At 32.6% G+C, this 22,999-nt stretch overlaps 1 protein-coding gene across 2 annotated transcripts in view; it reads right to left on the minus strand.

Annotated features, from left to right (window-relative positions):
• Positions 1-523: 523 nt before the first annotated feature.
• The window catches only part of LOC108214355 (DNA-directed RNA polymerase III subunit 2), a 39,018-nt gene continuing 16,542 nt past the window's right edge, over positions 524-22,999 (minus strand). Inside the window, exons 10-41 of one of the 2 annotated variants that reach the window (XM_064090227.1) lie at positions 22,521-22,585; positions 21,065-21,170; positions 20,833-20,943; positions 20,449-20,508; positions 20,213-20,251; positions 20,077-20,127; positions 19,880-19,978; positions 18,805-18,864; positions 18,623-18,712; positions 18,432-18,533; positions 18,237-18,347; positions 17,988-18,104; positions 16,876-16,992; positions 16,633-16,713; positions 14,471-14,575; positions 14,322-14,402; positions 14,107-14,238; positions 13,970-14,014; positions 12,394-12,471; positions 12,153-12,292; positions 11,937-12,027; positions 10,794-10,912; positions 10,579-10,714; positions 10,356-10,486; positions 9,948-10,073; positions 9,824-9,879; positions 9,334-9,404; positions 8,230-8,314; positions 8,056-8,159; positions 5,176-5,304; positions 3,933-4,030; positions 524-912 (exon numbers count right to left, since the gene is read on the minus strand). In XM_064090227.1, the coding sequence (XP_063946297.1) occupies positions 3,980-4,030; positions 5,176-5,304; positions 8,056-8,159; positions 8,230-8,314; positions 9,334-9,404; positions 9,824-9,879; positions 9,948-10,073; positions 10,356-10,486; positions 10,579-10,714; positions 10,794-10,912; positions 11,937-12,027; positions 12,153-12,292; positions 12,394-12,471; positions 13,970-14,014; positions 14,107-14,238; positions 14,322-14,402; positions 14,471-14,575; positions 16,633-16,713; positions 16,876-16,992; positions 17,988-18,104; positions 18,237-18,347; positions 18,432-18,533; positions 18,623-18,712; positions 18,805-18,864; positions 19,880-19,978; positions 20,077-20,127; positions 20,213-20,251; positions 20,449-20,508; positions 20,833-20,943; positions 21,065-21,170; positions 22,521-22,585 (2,889 nt within the window). In that variant the 3' untranslated portion in view covers positions 524-912; positions 3,933-3,979. The remainder of the gene's footprint in view (positions 913-3,932; positions 4,031-5,175; positions 5,305-8,055; positions 8,160-8,229; positions 8,315-9,333; positions 9,405-9,823; positions 9,880-9,947; positions 10,074-10,355; positions 10,487-10,578; positions 10,715-10,793; positions 10,913-11,936; positions 12,028-12,152; positions 12,293-12,393; positions 12,472-13,969; positions 14,015-14,106; positions 14,239-14,321; positions 14,403-14,470; positions 14,576-16,632; positions 16,714-16,875; positions 16,993-17,987; positions 18,105-18,236; positions 18,348-18,431; positions 18,534-18,622; positions 18,713-18,804; positions 18,865-19,879; positions 19,979-20,076; positions 20,128-20,212; positions 20,252-20,448; positions 20,509-20,832; positions 20,944-21,064; positions 21,171-22,520; positions 22,586-22,999) is intronic. The other variant, XM_064090228.1, reaches the window with a different exon arrangement.

A 22,999-nucleotide genomic window follows, 5' to 3' on the forward strand; every position in this document is an offset into this window, starting at 1 on the left:
AAAAAGATAAAGAAATACCCTTCATTTGCCAAGGCACAAAACTAACCCCCCAAATAGAACAACCAAATAATTTATGCTAACGAGTTCCACATTTAGAATTTGATGTCTGAATATAGGAAAAAATAAGTGCTTCTAAATCCAAATTCAGATATATTATTGCATCTTCTTTTACCTCGACAACTTTAGGATCTATTTTACCAGAGTTAATGACTTATTAGTTATTCCCCCATTTTATCCACCAGCACATTCTTCCTAGTTATAGCAGCTTCTAACAATCCCAAACAGACACAAGAGCTGCATTAGATTTAAGCAACACATAGTAACATTCACAAATTGAAATCAGGGTTAAAAGCATATTTCCAATTCAAAACTAATTCAACTTTATTATTAGGTAAAAAACAAAAAATCCAACTAAATCATTTCAAATAATAAACCATATTATAATGGCACTCTAATTATAATATTAGATAAAACCATTAGCCAGATATATCTGAACCAAATGTTCATCCCTACCGCAACTGGATGAGAGATAATAACATGTCATAACTTATAATAAATGTAAACAAAAAGCATATATTTTAACCACTGCATAACAAGTTTTTGGTTTATTGAACATAACTGCGGATTACAGCAAAACCTCCTACCCATTAGTTATCACCTCAATGGAATTCTCGTCTCTGGTAAAAGAAAAAATTGTATTCAACTGCGCACAACAAAATTCCGAATATACACTTAACCCTCTGAATTACTGCATTCTGGAGAGGGCACTCCTAAAACTTTTACTTGAACTCCACAGCAAAGAGCCTCTTCTATGATGCGATTTTAATTTCAACAGAAAGCTGCAGTAGGATGTCATCTTTACAGGTTACTGAAACTGTGAACGGCTGTCTACAAGTATAATGCTATTATTTTCTGCAAAAAAAATAAAAATAAAAAATCCAACCATGTCGGCAAATCAGACACACCAGTGGTTAAAAACAACATTTTCATGCCATGTCATGGATTAATACCTTGTTTCAAGAAAATGTTTGCACAAAATGATGAATAGAGAGCTGACACATCTTATATATAAATTTAAGATTATGATTTAATCGCTGAGAAGCCCATGTGTTCGCAAAAAGTGCAAAGATAGACATTCAATTGTTCGCGGTGCAGATTGAACCACAGAGTGTGCCTCATTGGTTTATCTCGACTTCACTGCAAACCATGTCGGCAAAACAGACACACTAGTGGTTCAAACAACATTTTCATGCCATGTCATGGATTAATACCTTGTTTCAAGAAAATGTTTGCACAAAATGATGAATAGAGAGCTGACACGTCATATAAATTTAAGATTATGATTTAATTGCTGAGAAGCCCATGTGTTTGCAAAAAAAGCAAAGATTGACATTTAATTGTTCGCGGTGCAGATTGAACCACGGAGTGTGCTTCCATGGTGTATCTTAACTAACTAAAACCATTAAATCATGAATACAAATATCTCCTCTAGGCTCTAGCTACACTTGTATAACTTCAATTTGTGCCTTTTAATTTGCTTTATCCTAGAAAGCATGAGTGCAGGTGAGGAGTGCATGGTACGAGGATACAAGAATCACACTAAAGAGATACTTAGGGGCTATTTGCTTAGAGGAAGCGGAAGCTGCTTCTAGCTTCTGCTTTTCTTGACCCGTTTGTGTAAATAAGTAGAAACACTTTTAAGAAGCTGAGAGTGTTAACTTCTCTCTCAGAGCTCCTGCTTCTTTTCCAAACACTTTATTAACTTAGGGGTCATTTGTTAAATCTGGATCATTTTTTCTGAACGATTGAAATCTGAATGAACGGATAATCTGGATGTTAATAAAAATTGTTGTCTGTTAATCTATTTTATTCAAATGACAAATTCTTGAATTTGATTTTTTTCCAGATAAATTTGATTTATTAATTATTATTTATAACATATATTATTAAATATAAATATTTTGTCTGTTTAGAGAACTTTGTTGGTTCAACAATCATAATTTCTTTTTACGTATAATTTATTATACTAATATAATATAATACACACTTATGTTTTCTATAAATATCTACTTCATAAATAAAACAAAATGAATACTGTTATCGATAAAATTTCTAAACCATGATATTTATGATTATATTTTCTTGTGCTTGATATTATAAAATTAAAAAATAATTTATGCAGAAATTATTAATAATAACATAATATTCAAATTTTAATTTTTAATATCTTTAAAAGAACAATCATTTATATATTCTTATCTTAATTTGATTAATTATATACACACACATTAATTATTGTAGATAAGAAAATTTATATTTAGTTTTATAAGAAGTACATTTGAAAATAAATATTAATTGAATAAAGAATAAAATTACAAGCATGCATGAAGGTGTTAACGCATATAAATAAATGTACATAGAAAATAACACAAGGCCTGGATTTAAACCGTCCAGACAGAATTTTGAGGAGCTGTGGTTAAGAAGATTTTGGTGTCGTCCAGTGGATTAGATCAAATAATCTGAACGAGCAAATCAGGAAGGGTTCAGTTCAGACGGTGTGATTCACTTGTAAACAAATGGGCCCTTATTTACTTCTCACTTCTAATCCACTTATTTACTTTAAGCAAGACGTCACTTTTTTTAACCTTGTCCAAACAGCCCCTTAGTAACTAAAATGAATGATATTAAATGTAATACTTGGAGTAATTCAACAAGTAACTTATTTATAGAAATAATCATTAACATGCAAAAGAAACAAGCAGTAAATTAAAATGTGATTCACACAATTTCAATTGACACAACAATCTATAGAGTAACACACAATACATCAAGATGGGTTTGGGCTGACGAACCCTAAAATTTTATCATATATGCATTATATATAAGTTTATATTACACAATTGCATACATGTGTGGTTAATTTATATATTAACTAAATAATTTTATTCACATATCAACTAATTAAGTACCATTTTATATTCTTTATTATATTATACGTAAGTAAATAATTATTTATAATAAATTTTGGGTCCCAGCGGGGTAATATTCAGGTTGACCAGGTACATAACAGTTCGGGTTTGGCTTGAAATTTTCAGTCCATTTCGGGTTCCGGTTGACCCAAAAACAAGACCGGGTATAACAAACCCGACACGAACCAGATCCGTTACCCAAAATTACTACCCCTAATACCTACACCCCAAATAGATCTGATGTGCAATAGCGGTGGGTGCCGCACCCCAGCTTCTATGGTTTCGTCCCAAAACACGACTATGCTTAGAAACTCATAGAATGACAAATGCTTTCACAAGACTAGACACTTCATTCCACTTTCGGCTCTTAATCAGAAGTTGGTTAAATCATCATTTTTCAATAAATACATAACACTTTGAGGAACATGGTTGGTATAGTCCAAAACCCCATACATTTTGCACATTGTATTTCAGAAGTTGTACTCAATCAGAGAGGGCCCTTTTCTTATTTAGCATAAATACACTTGTGTTGTGTTAGGTTGGGGTGAATGAAAATGAAGGAAATGGAATGAAATTTGAACTATAATTTAGTAGAATTTTTAATTATTTCATTCCATCTACCATTCAGTTCCTATCACCTTTAACTAGAGCTCAAACCCACCACTTTGTAAAAGAATGCTCTATTCGTTATCATACCTATTTTCTACCCAAATCTCATAACACAAAATTTGCATTCACTCATTTTTTTAGAAGTCATCCCTCTTGCCCTCTATTTTTCCTTTTATTTTCACTCATTCCATTCCATTTCATTCACCCCAACCACACACAACAGTAGAGGTTCGGTTTGGAAGCATATAACATAAAAATAAAGGTGTAGACTACAATTTTGCAGTTCACAGAAACATCTTTTATCTACTAAACTTTAAGGTGTTAACATATATGATTTGGGTTAACTGAGTATACCAGAACACAGTACGTTGTCTTCAGAGCATTGGAGTCAGGTATACTGATCAAGCCTCCGTCAACTGTAAGCGCGGAACAATATTCATAGATTGTAGTTCCTGGTAGGTTGAGATACAGGGGAACTCTTTAGAATTATAACCAATTAGCTACACTTAACATATGAAAAAGGAAACACATTGGACAATCTTTTAAAAGTGTGGTCATAAGTTCAACTTGTTCACTTCCACTATCTATGCAAAGTTGTACAAAAGATGTCTTATCATAGGTCATCAATCCTTACAGTTGTGGCCAACAAATAGGTACTTCTATTTTAACAGTTAAGATCAACCCATATGTGGGGAAAAATTAATAGGCAAGTTTAGGCACACGCTTAAGAAGTCAAACAAAACCAAACCATGGAGTCCAACACTCCACAACATATAATTAGAATGTTTACTTTGATAACTGAAGCTATAGATCCTGGGCTGGACCTAGAGCTGACAATCGTTTCGTTTCGTATATTTTCGTTTCATGTATTTTGATGTTTCGTGTACTCAAAGGTGAAACCCGTATTCGTCCGTTATTGATTTCGTGTACGTAATTTAAAACCCGTATCCGATCCAAAATGTTTCATGTATTTTTCGTGTACATTATATATAGAAATATTAAAATAATTTTAATCAAAAAATACTTTTAATATTTATTTTCCTATATAATTTTACAAAATATGAACGATATATTTATGCTTGCATACAATTCTCTACAAATTTGTTAATGTATCTACAATATATATCTATGTATACATATAAATATTTATTTTTTACATAATTATATATTTAATATATTATAAAATATATATAAGAAAATTTATGCACAAATATTTCGTGTACTTCGTGTACCCAAATTGAAAACCAATATCCGACACAAAATCTATCGTGTAATTTTGTGTTCGTGTACTTTCGTGTTCCGTATATCGAAAATCAAAACCCATATCCATTTTATTCGTGTCGTTTCGTTTCGTGTTAGCGTGTAACGTGTCAAATTGATGGGCCTACCTCGACCACACCGTTTGGACTAGGTTCTTTTTGTAAGAGGTGGCAGTGAGTAAACATGTGAACTCCTAAAGATTAGAAAAAATCTAACTGAAGTAATCATCTTTTTGATTTTATGCTTGTAATTATACCAAGAGCCTAGGTCTCACATATATTCAAAAAAAATGTCCCGGTACTCCTTGGATTAAAATTTAAAGAAACACTGCACTAACCTGGAATAAAAGCTTGCATGCATATGGAAGTTTTAAGGTGGAAATTTTTTCCCCGTCCTTGCACGTAGAGCATATTGCTGCTTTCAGCTTATAGTTGTAATATCCCAACAAACCACACTTCCTGCAAACCTGTTGCATACATGATTGTTAAATCCTTAGCATTCAAACCTTATTAGAGGCATGGGCGTGTAAGTACTTAAGTTTCTGTAATACCAATATAAACGCAAGAGGAGAAAATAAGAAATTGCAAGGACGAGGCAACCCAAAGCGAATTCACAAGGCATGCAATTAAAAATATGACTTATTTGTTATTTACCCAATTTACATTTCAGTATTTTTTATGAGAAATTTTTTACATGAATTACTTTTTTGATGTATTTCTTATTTAAAAGAAAAGTTTTGCTTGAGCTGTACGAGATGAAAGTCTCATATATGGCTCTCGGAGGAGTCCCACCTATTTCAATAAAGTATATTATTGATTTGAAGAACGTCTTGAGATTCAAGTGATTGCTGATATATGTATTATTATAAAATACTAACCTTAAATTCGTGCGAAGCACGTGCAAGTATATAATTTGAAATTTATTATTTATAATTTAAAATTTAACAACATTTTATCAGTGTTTTAGTATTAATGACTTAAAATTTGACTAAAATATATTAAACGACTGATTATATTTGTTCTTGAAAATTTAACTTTTACAATATTTTTTTAATATAGTAAATCGGTAGTATAAACGGTAACCATTTTTATTATTTATCTGTAGATATTTGTCTAACATTAATAGATTTTATTTTAAAGGATAATGATGGAGTTTTTGTCTTAAAGCACATCACAACTATTTTTAGTCTTTGAAACTGTTTTAAATTGTTTAATGATACAAGAGCAAGAGACCTCTACGTTTTGTAGACTTGTAGTAACAAAGGGAAAGTTTTTTAATATTGGACTTTTTCTTTGTTTTTTAAGTAGGGTAACTTAGGGATGACCAAAAAAACATGACCAAACTAAAAAAAATAACCAAATTATACCCATGTTGACTTATTATAATAAAATGAAATTTTTTGGTAGGAATTAATATAATTTTATTGTCTAAAAATGCTAAGATTCTACAATAACTAGCCTTAAACCCGTGCGATGCACGAGCGAGTATTTAATTTGAAATTTTTTATATATAATTTAAATTTGACATCATTTTGTAGGTGTTTTAGTATTAATGAATTAAAATTTGACTAAAATATATTAAACGACTGATATATTCTTGAAAATTTATTTTTTACAATATTTTTTTATCGTAAATCAGTAATATAAACAACAAACACATTCATTATTTATCTGTGATCGTTTTTCCTAACATTAATAAATTTTATTTTAAAGGATGAGTTTTTGTCTTACAGCACATCACAAGTATTTTTAGTCTTTAAATTGTGTAATGATGTAAGAGCAAGAGACCTCTACGTGATATAGACTCGTAATTATAAAGGAAAAGTTTTTCAATGTTGGATTTTTTTCTCTTTGTCTTTTTTAAGGGTAATTTAGGGATGACCAAAAAAACATGACCAAACTAAAAAACTAAACAAATTTTACCCATTTTGCTTATTATAGTATAGTATATATAGTCTAGATTAAAGAGCTAAATGTTATTTTAACTAATTTTCACATAAAGATAATAAACGGAAAAAAAAAAATTAATGTTGGCTCAAATCTTAATCAATTTTTGAAAACTAGATTTTATACATTAACAAAAAAACCATATTATAAAATAGTTAAGAAAAGATACATTAAAATGATAATCCCCTATATTATTATTATTATTATTATTATTACTTGAGTTCCAGGAAAAAAAATAGTATGGCATATTTCAAGACTTAAAAATATATACTACTACCTCCATCCTATAATTTTGCCTCTGTTTGACTTTTTAAAGTCAAATTGACCTATTCGACTAGTCATTAAAATGCTTTCATTTATTAGTTTAATAATTTATAAACTAATTCTTAAAGTAGATTACTCAAAAACTTTAGTTCTTTACATTTGGTTTGGGCACGAAGGTTTAGAAATATGTATAAAGTAGTGGAAAAGAGAAAAAAAAGAGGGGGTGAAGTGGAGGTACCCATTGATTTTTAATGTATAAAAAGGAGATAGTGGAGTAAAAGTAGTGTGAAAAGAGAGAAAAAGTGGGAGTGGTGGGACCCATTGACTATTTTTGATAAGTTTTGAAATGTAAAGAATTAGATGGGACATTCCAAAAAAGAAACTGTGAAGAAATGGTTGGGACAGAAGGAGTATAAATTAGTTATATGCTATATTTACTTCATTAGTTAAAATTGATCGATCAATTGTCTTTTAAAAGTCAAATGAGACTATAATTACCGGACACAGAGTATATTGGTTATGATGCCCTGAGTGTCTTTAATTTAGAACCACTTCATAAATATTTTTTATTATTTACAATACATAAGAGTATATGTGTTAACACTTCCTTAAAACACTTGAACTTACATAAGCACTCGATCTACCTCGTCCGGGGTCTAGTAGGGTGGTCTACACCTGAGGTTTACTTCTAAAGGTTCCCCGTCAAAAAAAAGGAGGTTGTTTGCACTAATATGCCTTCTGGACACTTTTTTACAAATTACGACTTTACAACCAGAATCAACCATAAATAATATGCAATTGCAACTCTTCTTAATGGAACATAGACAGAGTAGTTTTTTGCTAATTTCTCCACAATACCTCACTAACATGTTTAACTCAGGTAGCAGGTTTCTTCTAACTACACAGTGATATAACTTGTGTTCCCTATCTGTTGATGGAATTACGCCACCAGGTGGAACATGTATATATTGGTATGATATAGACAACAATTCTGCATTACAACATACCTGGACCTCGAAAGGATCACTGGATATCATCAAGCGCTCATAAATCAACATACTAGCACCATATGCTATCAAACAATCACGTTCCATTTCTCCCACACGTAGTCCTGCAACACCTCCAAATCAATTCCTGAACAAATGGAGTGAAGAAATCGTGATTATTATTAAAATATGAACCTCCATTTCGACTTCTCCCTTCAGTAGGCTGCCGAGTCATCATGACCTTTGGCCCGCTACCTCGAGCATGCATTTTATCCAAGACCTGATACAATACACAAGCACATAGGTTATGCTCATATCAAAGGTGGACAGATATCGCCTGATATAAACACCTAAACAAAAAAATAACTGATACTGGATACATCCATGGATAGTGAGAAAAATATGGTGGTAATCACATTTTATGCCTCAAGAAGTTATATTCCTATCAATGAAATGCTAATATTGTTGCATTCTTCAGTCTCTTCATCACATTACAGTTAGGAATTCACAAACAATTATAATCTCACTAATTTAAAGGTCAATTGACTTTTGCACTTTTCTCAAGGCTCTCTAATATTTATGATAATTCACACCTGAATTTTCTTTTTTGGAATCAAACATGAGCAACTAAAATTTATTTCAAAAATAATAGATGTATTAACATTGATATATACTTCTAAAGCATTTCAGATGTGTGCATAAAGTCAAACCCTAAAGTACCGACAAGAGGGACTAACAATTAACATACTAACCTCCATAAAACCTTGGTTCTTAATGAATGATACATACACTACGTATTAAATCGTTTCAGAACTGAATGATACTAATAATATATATTTCTCATTGTTTAAACTATACAAAAAAAAAATAAAAAAATATCCACTCTTTAGAGGATCCAATTTGTTCATAAATCATTTGGCAAATTTTCTAAAATTAGTTTTGTATAGTAAACGAGTAATTTCTTATTTATTAGGAAGAAGCTTATAACTTTTGACATAAAAAGATATACATCATACATGTATTATATTGAACTTGCTTTATCTGGCTGTTGCAAAGCAACCTTAAAAATCCTTTACACTGCAACTTCTACCTCATAACTAGCATTGCGCACAATGTATATCAAGAATAGCTATATGCAAATCATCTATGTGCACTAATTACGACTGTTTTTATCTTAAAAAGAGGAAACATCAAAATCCCACAATCACAGACACAGATCGTGCATGGTGGAATGTACCCTAATAATTACAAAAGAATTGAGAGAAGTTAATTACAAGATTAAAAGACCTCCCGACATACCATGTGTTTCAACTTCTGATAGTAAATTGGCCCCATGAAGATATATGCTTGTAGCGGCATACCTGTGATACCTGGACAAAAGAAAGATCTGGTCAAAAATAAATTTTATGCAATGAATTCAGTCATGTTCTTATGGAAACATAGACTCCATGGGTGGAATAGTGTCCATGAAATAAAAGCTGTAGGCACCATCTGCAATGAAGCACTAGCCCATACAATGAGCGTATATTTCTATTTTGCTTGTGACAATGACAGAGTTACAAAACCCAATTTCTTGCAGTAACAGCATGGTACTTGATAAACATAACTCAGAACCAAATTTGACTCAAAATTCAGAAACATCAATTAAAAAATAATCGCAATAATCTAACATCCTTCGGTTTCCTGTAATTTAATTCAACTTAGCAAAGTTTGAGTAAAAATCTTTGGAACCAAATTAAGTAAGTTCAACAAAATAATGTATTAAGATTCATAAATTAAAGTAAAAAACCTGAATAAATGAAATCTTTGCCAGTATAGCTGAAGCCATGCTTAACAAGGGTTTCACTGCCATAAACAAGATCAGTGAAAAACATAAATATGTGAGACAAATTAACCCATTTTGAAAAACGCACCTTATTGTTTCAACTTTGTCTGCATGACCACTAGGTTCCCCAAACGCACTGCCATAATGAAACCTGCCACATGAAACTCCCGCTTTGCCCCCAAGAAGCTCTATCATCTTACCAACAGTCATCCGGCTGATATAGACCATTTTTATAAGGAGAATAAGTAAAAGATTACACCAGTAATAACAGAAAAACTAGCCATTAAAATATACCAAAAACTATACCAAGATTTTCTTAAAAGAATTTCAAGGCCAGCCTGTAATAAAATATGTCGCTGCTATTATTCATTATTGTGTATCTATTGCCTAATACTACCACTAAAAAGTGTGCTATCAGGTCATGACCTTGATGGTGACCTGTGTACAAGTATATCATAAGAAACCACTTTTGATGATTCATTCAAATAAAATCTACCTTGGAAATCCATGAGGGTTCATGATCAAATCAGGGCAGATCCCACGTTCAGAGAAAGGAAAATCTTCCTGTTGAACAATGGTACCACAAACACCTTTCTGGCCATGTCGGCTACTAAATTTGTCACCAACCTGATAGATATAATACATAAATATACTTGCAACACCACATTACCTTGAAATTGTATTGTTAATATGACAAAAATCAGAGAGAAATCAGTTACCTCAGGCCTACGAGTATGCCGTATCATAAATGTGATACTTAAGTTAGCATTCCTGTCTGTTGATAGAGCTACTCTATCCACCACAGCAGTTTCCCCTTCAGGACCCTTATATGTTTGCCAACTATCTTTATAAAAACTGCACATGGTAATTATGGTAAGACCTACCATCCATATAAACATGTGGCCTACACATATAGCAGGAAATACAAATATACCTATCTGGTACTGGCTCATTAACTGTATTTTTCGTATCACTAGGCGACTGCTTATAAATATAGACATCATGCGGCCTAATGATTTCTCCAGGGGCAGCAAGTCCATCATCATCCAAAATCTAAAATAAGGATAAATTGGTGGCAAAATATAAATAATATATAATGTTAAATATCAGTTTAATGATATTAAAGTCCTTCAAGAAGTAGAATATGTCAATAATCACAAAAGCCTAGTAGCAATTTCCACAAATACTGTAAGTTACCAATACAGATATTCGCACAAGTAAAAAGACCTTAGCTAAGGTAAAATTTTAATTCATTTCTGAACTTGTAAGCTGTCGATACATCGTTGCATTCAAGTGTACTTTTATATAACAAAAAAAGAAAGAGCTGAAGAGGCTGAAAGTAGTTGGATTAAAAAGAGGTGAAATCAAAAAAAGAGACCACGTGATAGATATTTGCGCAGACACCCACAAACAGAGTTTGCATACACTTACAAAGTTCTCATAATATAAGTGAGGTGAATACTTGCGCTTAATGCCTAGACTACAAGGAGGAGCCTGCTCCTCGATGCACTTCACGCCTTATTAATGGCTAAAATTGCAAGAACATTATATTGTTCCTGGATCTACCACATACGAGGAACCCAACATTCTATCAAATACACTTTTGTGTACACAGCATCGTCGCTGTAGCAGATAATATTTGTAGAAGAAAGCTCGTAATCTGCCCTTATCCCAATATACTCCCTCTGGTCCTTTTTATAAGTCACTTAAACTTTTTGCACACAATTTTATGTCCTTTGACCACCTACTTAAAAAAAATCTAAAATTTCCTTTTTCTGAATTAAAATATAAGATATATATTTTTATTTTAGAAGAGAAAATTTTAAGAATATTAATTCTAAGTATGTGATCAAAATGCCTAGATTTGTGTGTAAAGAGTCAAAGTGACTTATATATAGGACCAGAGGGAGTAGTAAAATATTTCAACAGTGTGTTGAAGATCAAATGAATAAAAGAATTGAGAAAGTGAACTCCACATAATATTAATGTAATTCATCTATTAGCTAAAAACACATCAATGAGAAGTTACACTAAGACAGAAAATGCTTTGGTTGTAATATCAGGTGATGGAGACTACCTGCATTTTTTCGGCATTTCGTCCATCTCTTTGTGGTCGAATTATTCTATCCGACATATTGTTCGCATATTTTTGGTGCACAGCAGACAACCTATAATAAAAACACCATACATGTTAAACAGAATATATTTGATACAACCCAAGTTCAAGAGAACCGAGAGTGCCCAGTGTCACTAAAGGATTAGACTTCAAAACAAAAGGTATCCAGTTTAATACTTTTTCATTACTATACAACGGCCAAAACCACGATCAAGTGAGGATTTATTCATAACTATTGCATCCTCGATGTCATAGCCACTATAACTCATAACCGCAACAGTTGCATTTTGCCCGGCTCCAAGCTTGTCATATCCAACCTAAAAATGTAAATAATAAATAATTATAATACACAAACCAAAAATACAAAAAATTGACAGTACACTGACAGGTAAAGTAACACAAATTACAATACACTAACCAGCTCGATTGTCCGTGTTGTCAGCAATGGCCTTTGTGGATACACTAATAGGTAGATTAGTGTGTCCATACGACATAACTGCAGAAAGTAAAGATCATTTCAGACAGAAAGTTGCAGCACCAAAAATAGTATGTCAGCGCTATGAAGAAGACTTTAAAACTAATAACATGATACCAAACTACAGCACAGCGTTCACAAATATGAAAATGTTAGATGTCAATGCATCTAAACCCTCCAAACAATAAGAATTTAAAAATCTACTATCAGTATCGCCCGTTTCAGAGAGATCATTGAAGGCAAAGAAAGCTTTACAGTTGAGCAAATGGGATCACCATAACTAAGCTCCTTACAGAGAAAGTAAAGCAGATGGCCAAGAAGAAGTCAAAAAACAATCATCAGGCAAGCAATGTTTCAGCAACCCAAAGAAGAGTGAGAAAGAGAAGATATCACCTAAGGTGTCTTGTTTACAATCAACATTATTGAATTCTTTAAAATCAGCAGATAAAGTTATCGAGTTAAAAAGACTTCACTCAGTGGAAAGACCCTAATTCAACAGTGGACTATAAGTACAATCTATAAGTTAGAAAACAATGGTATCATTTAAGTGTTTGCGAGTTGCAAGTATAAGAAGATAAGGAAGTTAGTACGAAGACAAATTCAATTTCTTTTCTTGCTAGACTGAGGTTAATCCATATATCAATCAGAGAGACTCTAACTGAGCCAAAGTGACAAGAAAGAGAATTAACCAACAATATAAATGCCAGAACTTAAAGCTAGATACAACATATCATAGTAATTGAGAACCAAACTTCATCCTTACAGATAGTACTTCTCTCATGTAACAAAGGTGTTCCCCTTAACACTTGACACAAGGATAGCGTGATACATAGAGTTCTTCGCACTTTTTTTACACACAACTTCTTGTCTTCAAGTTAAAACATTAATTTTAGTCCGCATTGGCGCCATCTTCGACTTGTTTTTTTACTCCGGTTATGGTAGGTGTTCCTTCATGTTCCTCTCATTGGGAGACTCAAATATGAAATTATTGACGGTGTTCATTTAAATGCTTATATATATACTCCCTTATAGATGATCCTAAGAATATAAGAGACGAAACAAAGAATTTTAAGGATAGCATATTACTTAATTATTACTTCCTGAAGTCTGTCCATTTAATTCCTACAATATGACTGTATTAGATTTGCTCTTTGAGTGCATCACTGCATCTATTTATTCTTACTTGCTCTAGTTTCCTACCACCCCAATACCCTATACACAGTGGCTTTTTCTTGCTCAGAATCTCCACAACGGTAGATCTTAAAAAAAACAGGTGCATAATTGTGTGTTTGTGCAAGGGGTTTTCATTTACTACAAACAGCGGATATAAACAAGTGAAGATGACTTTCAAATGGAGCAAAAATTCTAAATTGAAATAATATTTTAAGAAAAAAAAAGTGTACATGTTGTAAATGAAAATACATAAGTCAACTACATGTGTTGAATATGTGGGGAGAGGCTTCATGCAACTCAGTTTAAAAAAGTGAAGTCAATGTAAGGATTTTAAATGACAACTTGCCTGGTTATAAGCGATATTTCCCATTGCTTGCTTTCCCATTGCACACTGATGGGATAATGCCAACAAAAAGTTCACTTTAATAAACACTTAAATCAAAATTAATGCAGATGTCCACATTATAAAGAACGAACTAGAACCTGATATGTGTTTCGGGGTGACTGATTGTGATGTGGAAATGGAATTAATCCAGCGCAAACACCCAGTATAGTAAAAGGTTCAATTTCAATGTGGGTTGTATCTATTGTGGCCTCTCCTTCATATAGAGCAATCTATATGCAATGAATATAGAATAAGAATGACGTTTAGGCAGTGCCCAAAAGAAAAATATGATATACACTACAGTAATACATACCAATGCATTGTTCTCCTCGTTAACATCAAGATACTCTATCAAGCCCTCCCGTAGAAAACTGTCAAAATTGCGCATTCCATCCTACAAAGTAAAATGTTTGTCACATAACATACAAGGACATGTTGGAAATATAGACATAAAAAAATTACCTTTAACTCTTTCATGTGATGTTCCTTGATTCTTGAAACACCCTTGTCAGCAATTACAAGAGGTCGACATACCCGGCCACCATCTGAAGCAATGTAGAGGCAATGCTGCCAAAGTTTCATTTGTTATTATCATTAATTCAACTGAAAACAACTTTGGCATTTAAAAATATCAAGATCATGAAAAGATAAATCAACTTGACGAAAAATAAAAAAATTAATCCTTACCACCTGGGTCTTAATTACCTATCAAAAACAGGGCATAGTATGATATTCTGTGATTTTGTTCTAATTGTGCATAACGTGAAACAAAAAATTCCTAGTGCAATGATATGTGATGAAATTACAGTTGTGTAGTACTAATTCTTATTTCTAATGTATTGAAGTAAAGGAATATTATACAAATGCTTTAAATAAGAATGTCTGAATTCATCATCGTTTTAGTCATCCCATCCTATCTGCACTTCAGGAAATGAAATCTAAAATTGGGTGAAATGTAAGCAAGCTTCGAATATTTACAAGAGTTATACTGCCGCTACAACTAAAGCTATTTGCAATCAATAATAAAGCGAATATCACTGAGATGCTACATTACTGTCTCTCCTAAAACCATAAGCTGTAAGGATGACTTAGTTGGATTATAATATAGACTATACTATTATAACCTGAATAGGGTACATTTGGTTGGTTGTAAAACATGGGTCCAGGAAGAATAATAAAGATCTTAAGATAAATTAGAACCTTGAGATCTATAATTAAGGAATCTAAAGGATATTACATATTTTAATATTTAAATATATTCCAAATGTATTAGGTTTCAATCTCGTCCACATATTGAAACAAGTAATAGTATTGTTAATTCTAAAATATACAAACAAATAGGACTCAATTCTCATCATCCACGTATTATTATAATTATTTTATTTCAAGTCTCTGTAGTTATTAAATTTCTAATAATATAAATTAAGTAATTAACTATAAAATCATTCTATGATTTTATAATTATTAAATTTTCTTAAAATTACTCCCTCTATCCAAATCAGTTCTTTACGTTGGGGACAGAGAACTTGGCACGCATTTTAGTGCTCCTGTAAAATATAGTTTCATAAAATATTTTAAACTTTTTTTCTTCTGAATTAAAGTTTAATGTTCAAATTTTAATATAAAAAAGGAAAATAAAATTTCGAAATTAAGTTATGAAATTATATACATAAACCTTAAAATGCGTGTCAAGTGAATGAAAATTGTAAAGAAATGAGAGGGACAGAGCGAGTACTGAAGAAGATTTGTGCATCGGACGAGTAGCAAGCTAGTATGTGTTTAACACTCATCTTCACTTCATTCCCATTTCTAGGTTGGAACCTATCTTTCTTTGGGGCAACAATCAACCTCAGGACCAACCAAAATTATTGAGAAAATCATGCGAGGTGGGTTAAAAACCCAAGCTAAAATACTATTTTAAGTTGCATGCTAAAATGTGAAGGTGCTTAAAGGAATTACCCGGATCATATAGCATGAATCACGAGTGCGGGGATACGGGAATTCGGCAAAAAGAATACGGGGATTCGGGTGCGGGGGGTACGGCAATTTAAAATAAAATAAAAATATATTACATATATAATAAATTAACAAATTAAAGTAGTAGCATTTATATTGAACCAAATAGTCACATACATAGGTTCATCATCGTACCATGCCCACTACAAAGTGCATTTATATTTTATACAATTATAAACGAATATAATTGTATGTATATACATATGGATGAAAAGACACCCATATACAAGTCATTATCTTACCCAACGTTTACAAGTATATAAATACATATATACATACAGACTCAGCCACACATATATACAAACAAAACTACATAAGAGGAGAGGAAGAGAAGAGGAGTGGAAGAGGAGAGAAGAGGAAAGGAAGAGGAGAGAAGAGGAAGAGAAGATAACTGCAAACTTACAAAAAATGCCCTTCCCAACCCCCCCTTTGATGCACCCCCGTGAATCCCCGACACGAACAACGGCATACACCACGCAGCACCCAGCCGCACCGCTGCACCAGCACCGCACCCGGTGCGCAGTGCAGCACCTGGGTACTGCACCCATGCTTCCTAGACATATTATGTATTCAAAAGTTGTACTACATTCTGAGACAATGATAGTTACCTGCTTCTCATTCACGAAAATGCTAATGAATTCCCCAATTTTACCAGCTCTTCGCAGCTTTCTCATTGCTTGTGCAAATTGCTAGACAATAAAAGAAAGACATAACGATGCATTTATATAGACATGCTCTTCATTAATAATGCAAAAAGATAATAATAATAATAATAATATAAAGATCAGCTATAAAATACAGATGAGTTTTAAATCAGTTATATTGATATATGCCTAAACAAAGCACAATACCTTTGGTCGCCGATGCTTGCCAAGTATAAGCCCATTTAATATAATCAGGTATGAGTTTGGTGCATGAAGTTCTTCTGCGGACAGTAATTCCAGATCTTCAACACCCAAACAGTGGCACTAACACAATTCAAGCATATGATGTATGAACATTAATGTAAAGCACATGATGAGTTGAAAGGATCAATGTTTTATAGACGATTATTAAAATATAACTCAGAGCAACCAGAAATTTTGGCTGTAGCGGCAGTTATTAGCAGAAATCAATAAAAAAAGGAAAAAGGAACAGAACAATTACACTTTAAAAATTTATTGGTAACTATAGCAATAAACGACAACTCAATTATGCATATAAAAAAAATTATTCCTTTATGTACTTGATTAGACAAAAAAGAAAGTAACTTGCTGAAATAGTAATGGACAGAACGGAACCTTTAGAACATGGAATGATAGAACTGGGGCAAATTATAGTGATGAAGTGATCCAGTGAAATATTTATACAGATTAGAAACAAACAACCCAATGTAAGAATATAGACACTCAGATGTTGACAAACAAGCAACTTAAGAAGAAAGGGTGATAAAAATCTAGTAAGAGAGAAACAAGCAATACCAAAATTCCAATATAGTTCTAATGATTATAGTATTACTGCAAGTATCCTTTCAAACAATTAAAAAAGTTAATATTCTTGGAGGATGGAATAGTTCGACTAACAATAGTAACAAATTATGGTCTATGATACATGTTTGATGTTCTAACTCTGGTAAACAAGCATAGCATCAGTGTCACTATTTTACTTCATAAATTACAGGATTTGGAGTATTTATGATTGTGAACAAGGTCCTACGAACAGAATTTGTCCATGGAACCAAGTACAAGTAAGGTTATGTTCATCTTAGAAAGAAAATTAGTGCGACTCCAACGCAACACTTAGACAAATGTCTTTCCCTTAAACTTTCTGCATGTATCATAGATTAGAAAATGAGTCATAAGACTTATAATTGCAATATACTTGGTGCAATAAACTTCAATTAAATGTGACCCACATCATAACAATAGCAGCTTGCCAGCTTCTAGTACATCCCTGGATTACAACTACTAGACAGAACAATTACCAGAGAAATTATAGGGCCTTCCTCTTGATCAGTTGTAACATGAGTCATCAGAGCTAAGTTCTTTACTAAACCACATGCTTCACCTTCTGGAGTGTCACAAGGGCAAAGCATTCCCCACTGCAAGAGAAAAGATTTAATACATATACCAGTATCATTGCATGCGGAAGTCATTAATACAGCACTATCAAACATAAGTACAAGGAAATAACCCAGCTGCAGAAATTTCTAAATTCACTACATTAGCATTACCTGGCTAGGTTGCAAGGCTCTAGGTCCACTAACTTTCCTCGACTTCTCAAATTGTGGTTGGATTCTTGTCATCATACCTAATGTTCCTATGAAGGAAAGTCTAGCAACAACCTGCAAAGATATGTATGCTTAACCTACATGGCTCCTAAGATATGATTTAATGAATAATGAAGGAAGGAGGAAGAAGTAAGACACCTGTGTCATGCCTTTCCGGTGCATCCTAAACCTTTTTACATCCCAGTTACCTGTAGAAAGGGCCCTCTCTAGACCAACTGTGATTCTACCTTTAGTAATATACTGTAGAAGCCCAACATCAAGTCAGAAGATAAATACAGCAGGCAATAATATAATCGAAGATTCCAAATATGTATCTCTTGCAAACTTACGGTAGAAAAATCAAAACGAGATCTACTTGGCTTGTTGAGGACAGCATCCACCTCCTTCACAGCTTCTTCATTCAACGTCTTGAACAAATCCTGTAATACATGTTCCATTATTTAACACGGAAACTATACTTCTTCTTTTCTTGCATTTTTTATTATAGAAACTAAGCAATATAAAGGATTACCTCAAAGAGTAGAGATAATAATTGCCCTGAAAGCTCCAATCTTTTGTTCCCCACATAATCCTATTACACGAGGAAATCATAATGAACAAAAATGTAAAAAGTTAAAAAAACACAAATGTGAAACTGGCAGAGACCATGGTCAGTAGCGCATATCATAGCCATCGTAAAGCCTTAGACAATCATGCCAAAATATGATGGCACTCGATTAATGTTTTACAAAGTATAAAATAATAAGCCTTACATCAAGCAAGCAAAATGCACACACATAGAATAATCATAATATCATCAAAGTTCAATAACTTTTACCAGCTAATAAATACAAGGCTCGGTTAGAAAGATAAAAATATTGGCTAATATTAAAGTTCCAAATAACATATTCAGAGACCTTATTTGTAATCACTAATCAGTCTACAGATATTACAACACTTGAAACAGTTTTAATTCCTGTCATCTAGTTACAAGGATACACAAATTTATAGTGGCACAACAATTTTCACTACTATTCACCAAGTGTACAAGGCCTTTTTAAGTGAAAGTAAGGTGTACCTACAAGTGCTCAACTGATCACCAGAGATACATGATCGGTAGACCATGTGATTTAATGTACTCAAGTAGAAATATATGTTATTCAATTGGTGTAAAACATTTAACTAACTACAAAAACTAAAAACATTTATTACTAAAATACAGTTAGTACAAGTAACAAGATTTGACACAAAATTTATTATCCTATCACTCAGCACGAGTTCTTCCTATATGGCCATACCCAATCAGTATATAGTTCAGATCTTCGAGTCAACTGTGAATCATTAGAATGATACAGAGGAACTGAAATATTGAGTTATAGTCGCACAGGAAACTTTTAATTCTCACTCCCAAACATCTCTGGTTATGGCAATAGGTAAAGAAAGGGAACTTTTTAATGCTCTCTAAAAACAGATCCATGCATACTGAAGATAACTAAAAATCAATATTCAGTAATTTTACTTGACAGCATTATTTATAGTAGACCAATTCCGTAAGTAATCCGTTAACCGAAGGTTAAAAAATATGCTAACAAGATTCTTGAAATTACCTTGTCATCCATTGCATCTTTGTTAATAATTGCTTCCATCATGCGTCGCATCATTACAGCCACATACATACACTTCAATCGAAAATTGTTTTCTCGAACCTGCATATAAATATCATGCACACATTGCATAAAGAAGAAGATTACAGAGGAGAATGCAACATAAATGTCTTTATTCACGTATAAAAACTGTAACTTACTGGAATGTTAGCAACAAATACATCACGAAGGATAACCAAAGCTCGACCTTCCTGCTCGCCACAATGAAAAGTGTTAACTGATATATTACCGGAAAGAAAGTAAAATTTTAAAAAATGCAAGTACAGAAGACGAGACCTTTTCAACCGAAGCACTATAAAAACGTGACTTTGCTACCTGAAAATTGCAAATACAAAACAGATTATTACATCATTAAGAAGAATTAAAAAAATTACAATGCGTCACCTATTGCATTGAGGAAGTTCTCTGATCCAAGTTGATAACAAGGATCTTTTCACTAAAAATAAAAAAAAATGAGGTTTAACTAAAACAGAACTATCAAATTTTAATCGATTTACACCAAGTAAGCCAACCTTTCCCTCAAGGAATTCGAGGGCCTCCTGTTGTGTGTAAACGTGAATTAGTGCGCATTCCTGAAATTAGAAACAAACGAAATTACTCTACAATAAATAAACAGAAATTAATAAAAAAAAAATTGATCTCCTAATGCAAATAAAATACTGTCAGCCGCGACAAACCTCATAAAATTGCAATTAACGAATGAGATAAGGCAATAGCCGACAGTACTACTGTTTGAGAGACACTTTACATATTAACTACATATATATTAGAACTCCACGTAAAACAATTCCATTGGAGTTTTTCCACAAGGAACCAACAATTTTGTAAGTGTTCTCTCATTTTATTTCCTTTCTTATTTCAAGGGATAATGAAAATCACAACCAAAATAAATTCACCTCAATCGATGGCAAAAGTAATGCACCATATCGAGGATCCCTTCCAAGCATTTGCACAACCTCTTGGTCACTCTCCATACCCATAGCCTTCATAACCACCATAATTGGCACCTATAAAATCACAATAAAATCTTATAACTCTTTTTAAATTAACAGACTAAATGTAGAAATGTTTTAACTGTCACACACAAGGGCTTGAAGCAAACTGATTTGTAACTAGTAAGAGGCTTACCTTCTTTTCAAATTGGTTCAGACTCAAATAAATCTTCTCTTTCTCCATCACTATAACTGTTTTACTTTTTCGTGCTTCAGTACTGCTCATAACAGAGGCTTGGACACTAAAGAGGTGTTAAAAGGAGAAACATAATTAATTTACTGATAGTATGGTGATTAAAATGAATTTGCAAGATAGGGGCATTTAAATAAATCATCATATTCTCAGTCAATGGCCTAATCTGCCAGAAGTATAAAATGATCCTATCTTAAAGAATGAAATTCATAGAAAGCTATAGCAGAGATCAGCCACGCTGAATAAAACAACAATTGCTGCATACAAAAGCCAAATTATCTATTGATTTGGAAAAAATACCTTCTAATATTATTTGCAGATGTGTATTTTATTATTCTTTTCTTGTTTTATTTTATGTCCAGATGTTGAATTTTTGTTTGTTGTCACTTATCTTTTATACCGTGTTCTTATGTTTGTCTCTCATTTTCCTATAAAATGCTCTTATTATTGTATTCTATATTCTTCAAGCAAGGGGCCTTTGTGGAAACAGAATTTCTACTCTTCTGAGTATGGGTAAGGTCTCATACATTTTGCCCTCCTGGAACCCTGCTCGATACACTCAGTACGACAAGTTAGTTCTGCTGCAGTTCATTCTAACAACTCCAAAAAGTATGCAGCAAGTTATATATTCATGTATGATTCGCATAAGTAGTGAAGTTAAAAACATCAGCAGCATTTAAGTTCTTGTATCAAAATTTTTCCTCTTTTCAATTTAAGTGAAACCATACATTCTCTAACAGGTCATGCAAGTAACTATCATGATCTTAGGGATGTTACAATCCAAATGATAAAAGGAAAATAGCGTTTGGCTATCACTTAATTTGCTTTCATCTTTTTCACAAAGTTTTTGAGAAAACACTCATCGTCATCTATTCTATAACTAGTTTATTGCATCTAGTTGTGGCGTCATATATTCTAAAGCTAATTTCTTCAATCTAGTTCTGGCACACACAAGTTAAACACAATGTCAGCCTGTTATCTACTGTTGGCTTCCTAAGATGGGATACACAGAGTGCAGAGACTGCAGAATGATTTAATAAGTTCTATTAACAACATATGTTTGGTGTTTCCATTCAGAAACTACCCAGTACTGACAACAAATGGGACCCTAGAAAATATCTACCATTTAACTAGTAATATCTATTACTTTTTAAGATATTTGTTTTCACATTCCACAAGAAAACAAAGGTATCAAGCCTGAAAAATATGGATAATTTATTAGAAGATAATTTTTATAATTAAAATACACTTTTCAGTTTATCACTCTAATGTTTATCCTCTCAATTTACGCTACCCATATCCCGAGACTCTTCTCTAAGGTTGGTCAAATCAATAAAATAATATATAACAATGAAACATGTTTACAATAACAAAGAAACAATTATCTGAATCTGCTTACCATCCTTTCTTATCGGTGTCAATAATAATTCTGTTCTTGGAAAGTTGTTCTTGAATCAAAATCACCTAGCAAATGATGGTAAAGTCAAGATGAATATTGTCCGATGCATTATTTAAAATAGTCAACTAGAGCTGAGGACATATAACGCTCTTTCAACTCTTTTGACCAGCGCTTTATATATCTTGACATACATACATATATATATATAGGCTCATGATCAAATAGAAACCACTCTTAAAATAAAAACTAGAAACCAATACAAGTTAGTGATATTCTCAATATAATTTAGTGATATTCTCTTTAGGATTTAGTGATCTGTGTTGCATGAATTAGTGAAAACTTGCAGAAACTGCCCAGAATCTCCAGATCTGCTCCAGGAACTGCTCAGAATCTCCAGATCTGTTCCAGTTGCCGATTCAGGTGGTGGTTGCAGTGGTGGAGATAGTGAGAGTGGAGATGGAGGTGGTGGACATGGAAGA

This window comes from Daucus carota, chromosome 3 (assembly GCF_001625215.2).
Source record: "Daucus carota subsp. sativus chromosome 3, DH1 v3.0, whole genome shotgun sequence".
NCBI classification, from domain to species: Eukaryota; Viridiplantae; Streptophyta; class Magnoliopsida; order Apiales; family Apiaceae; genus Daucus; species Daucus carota.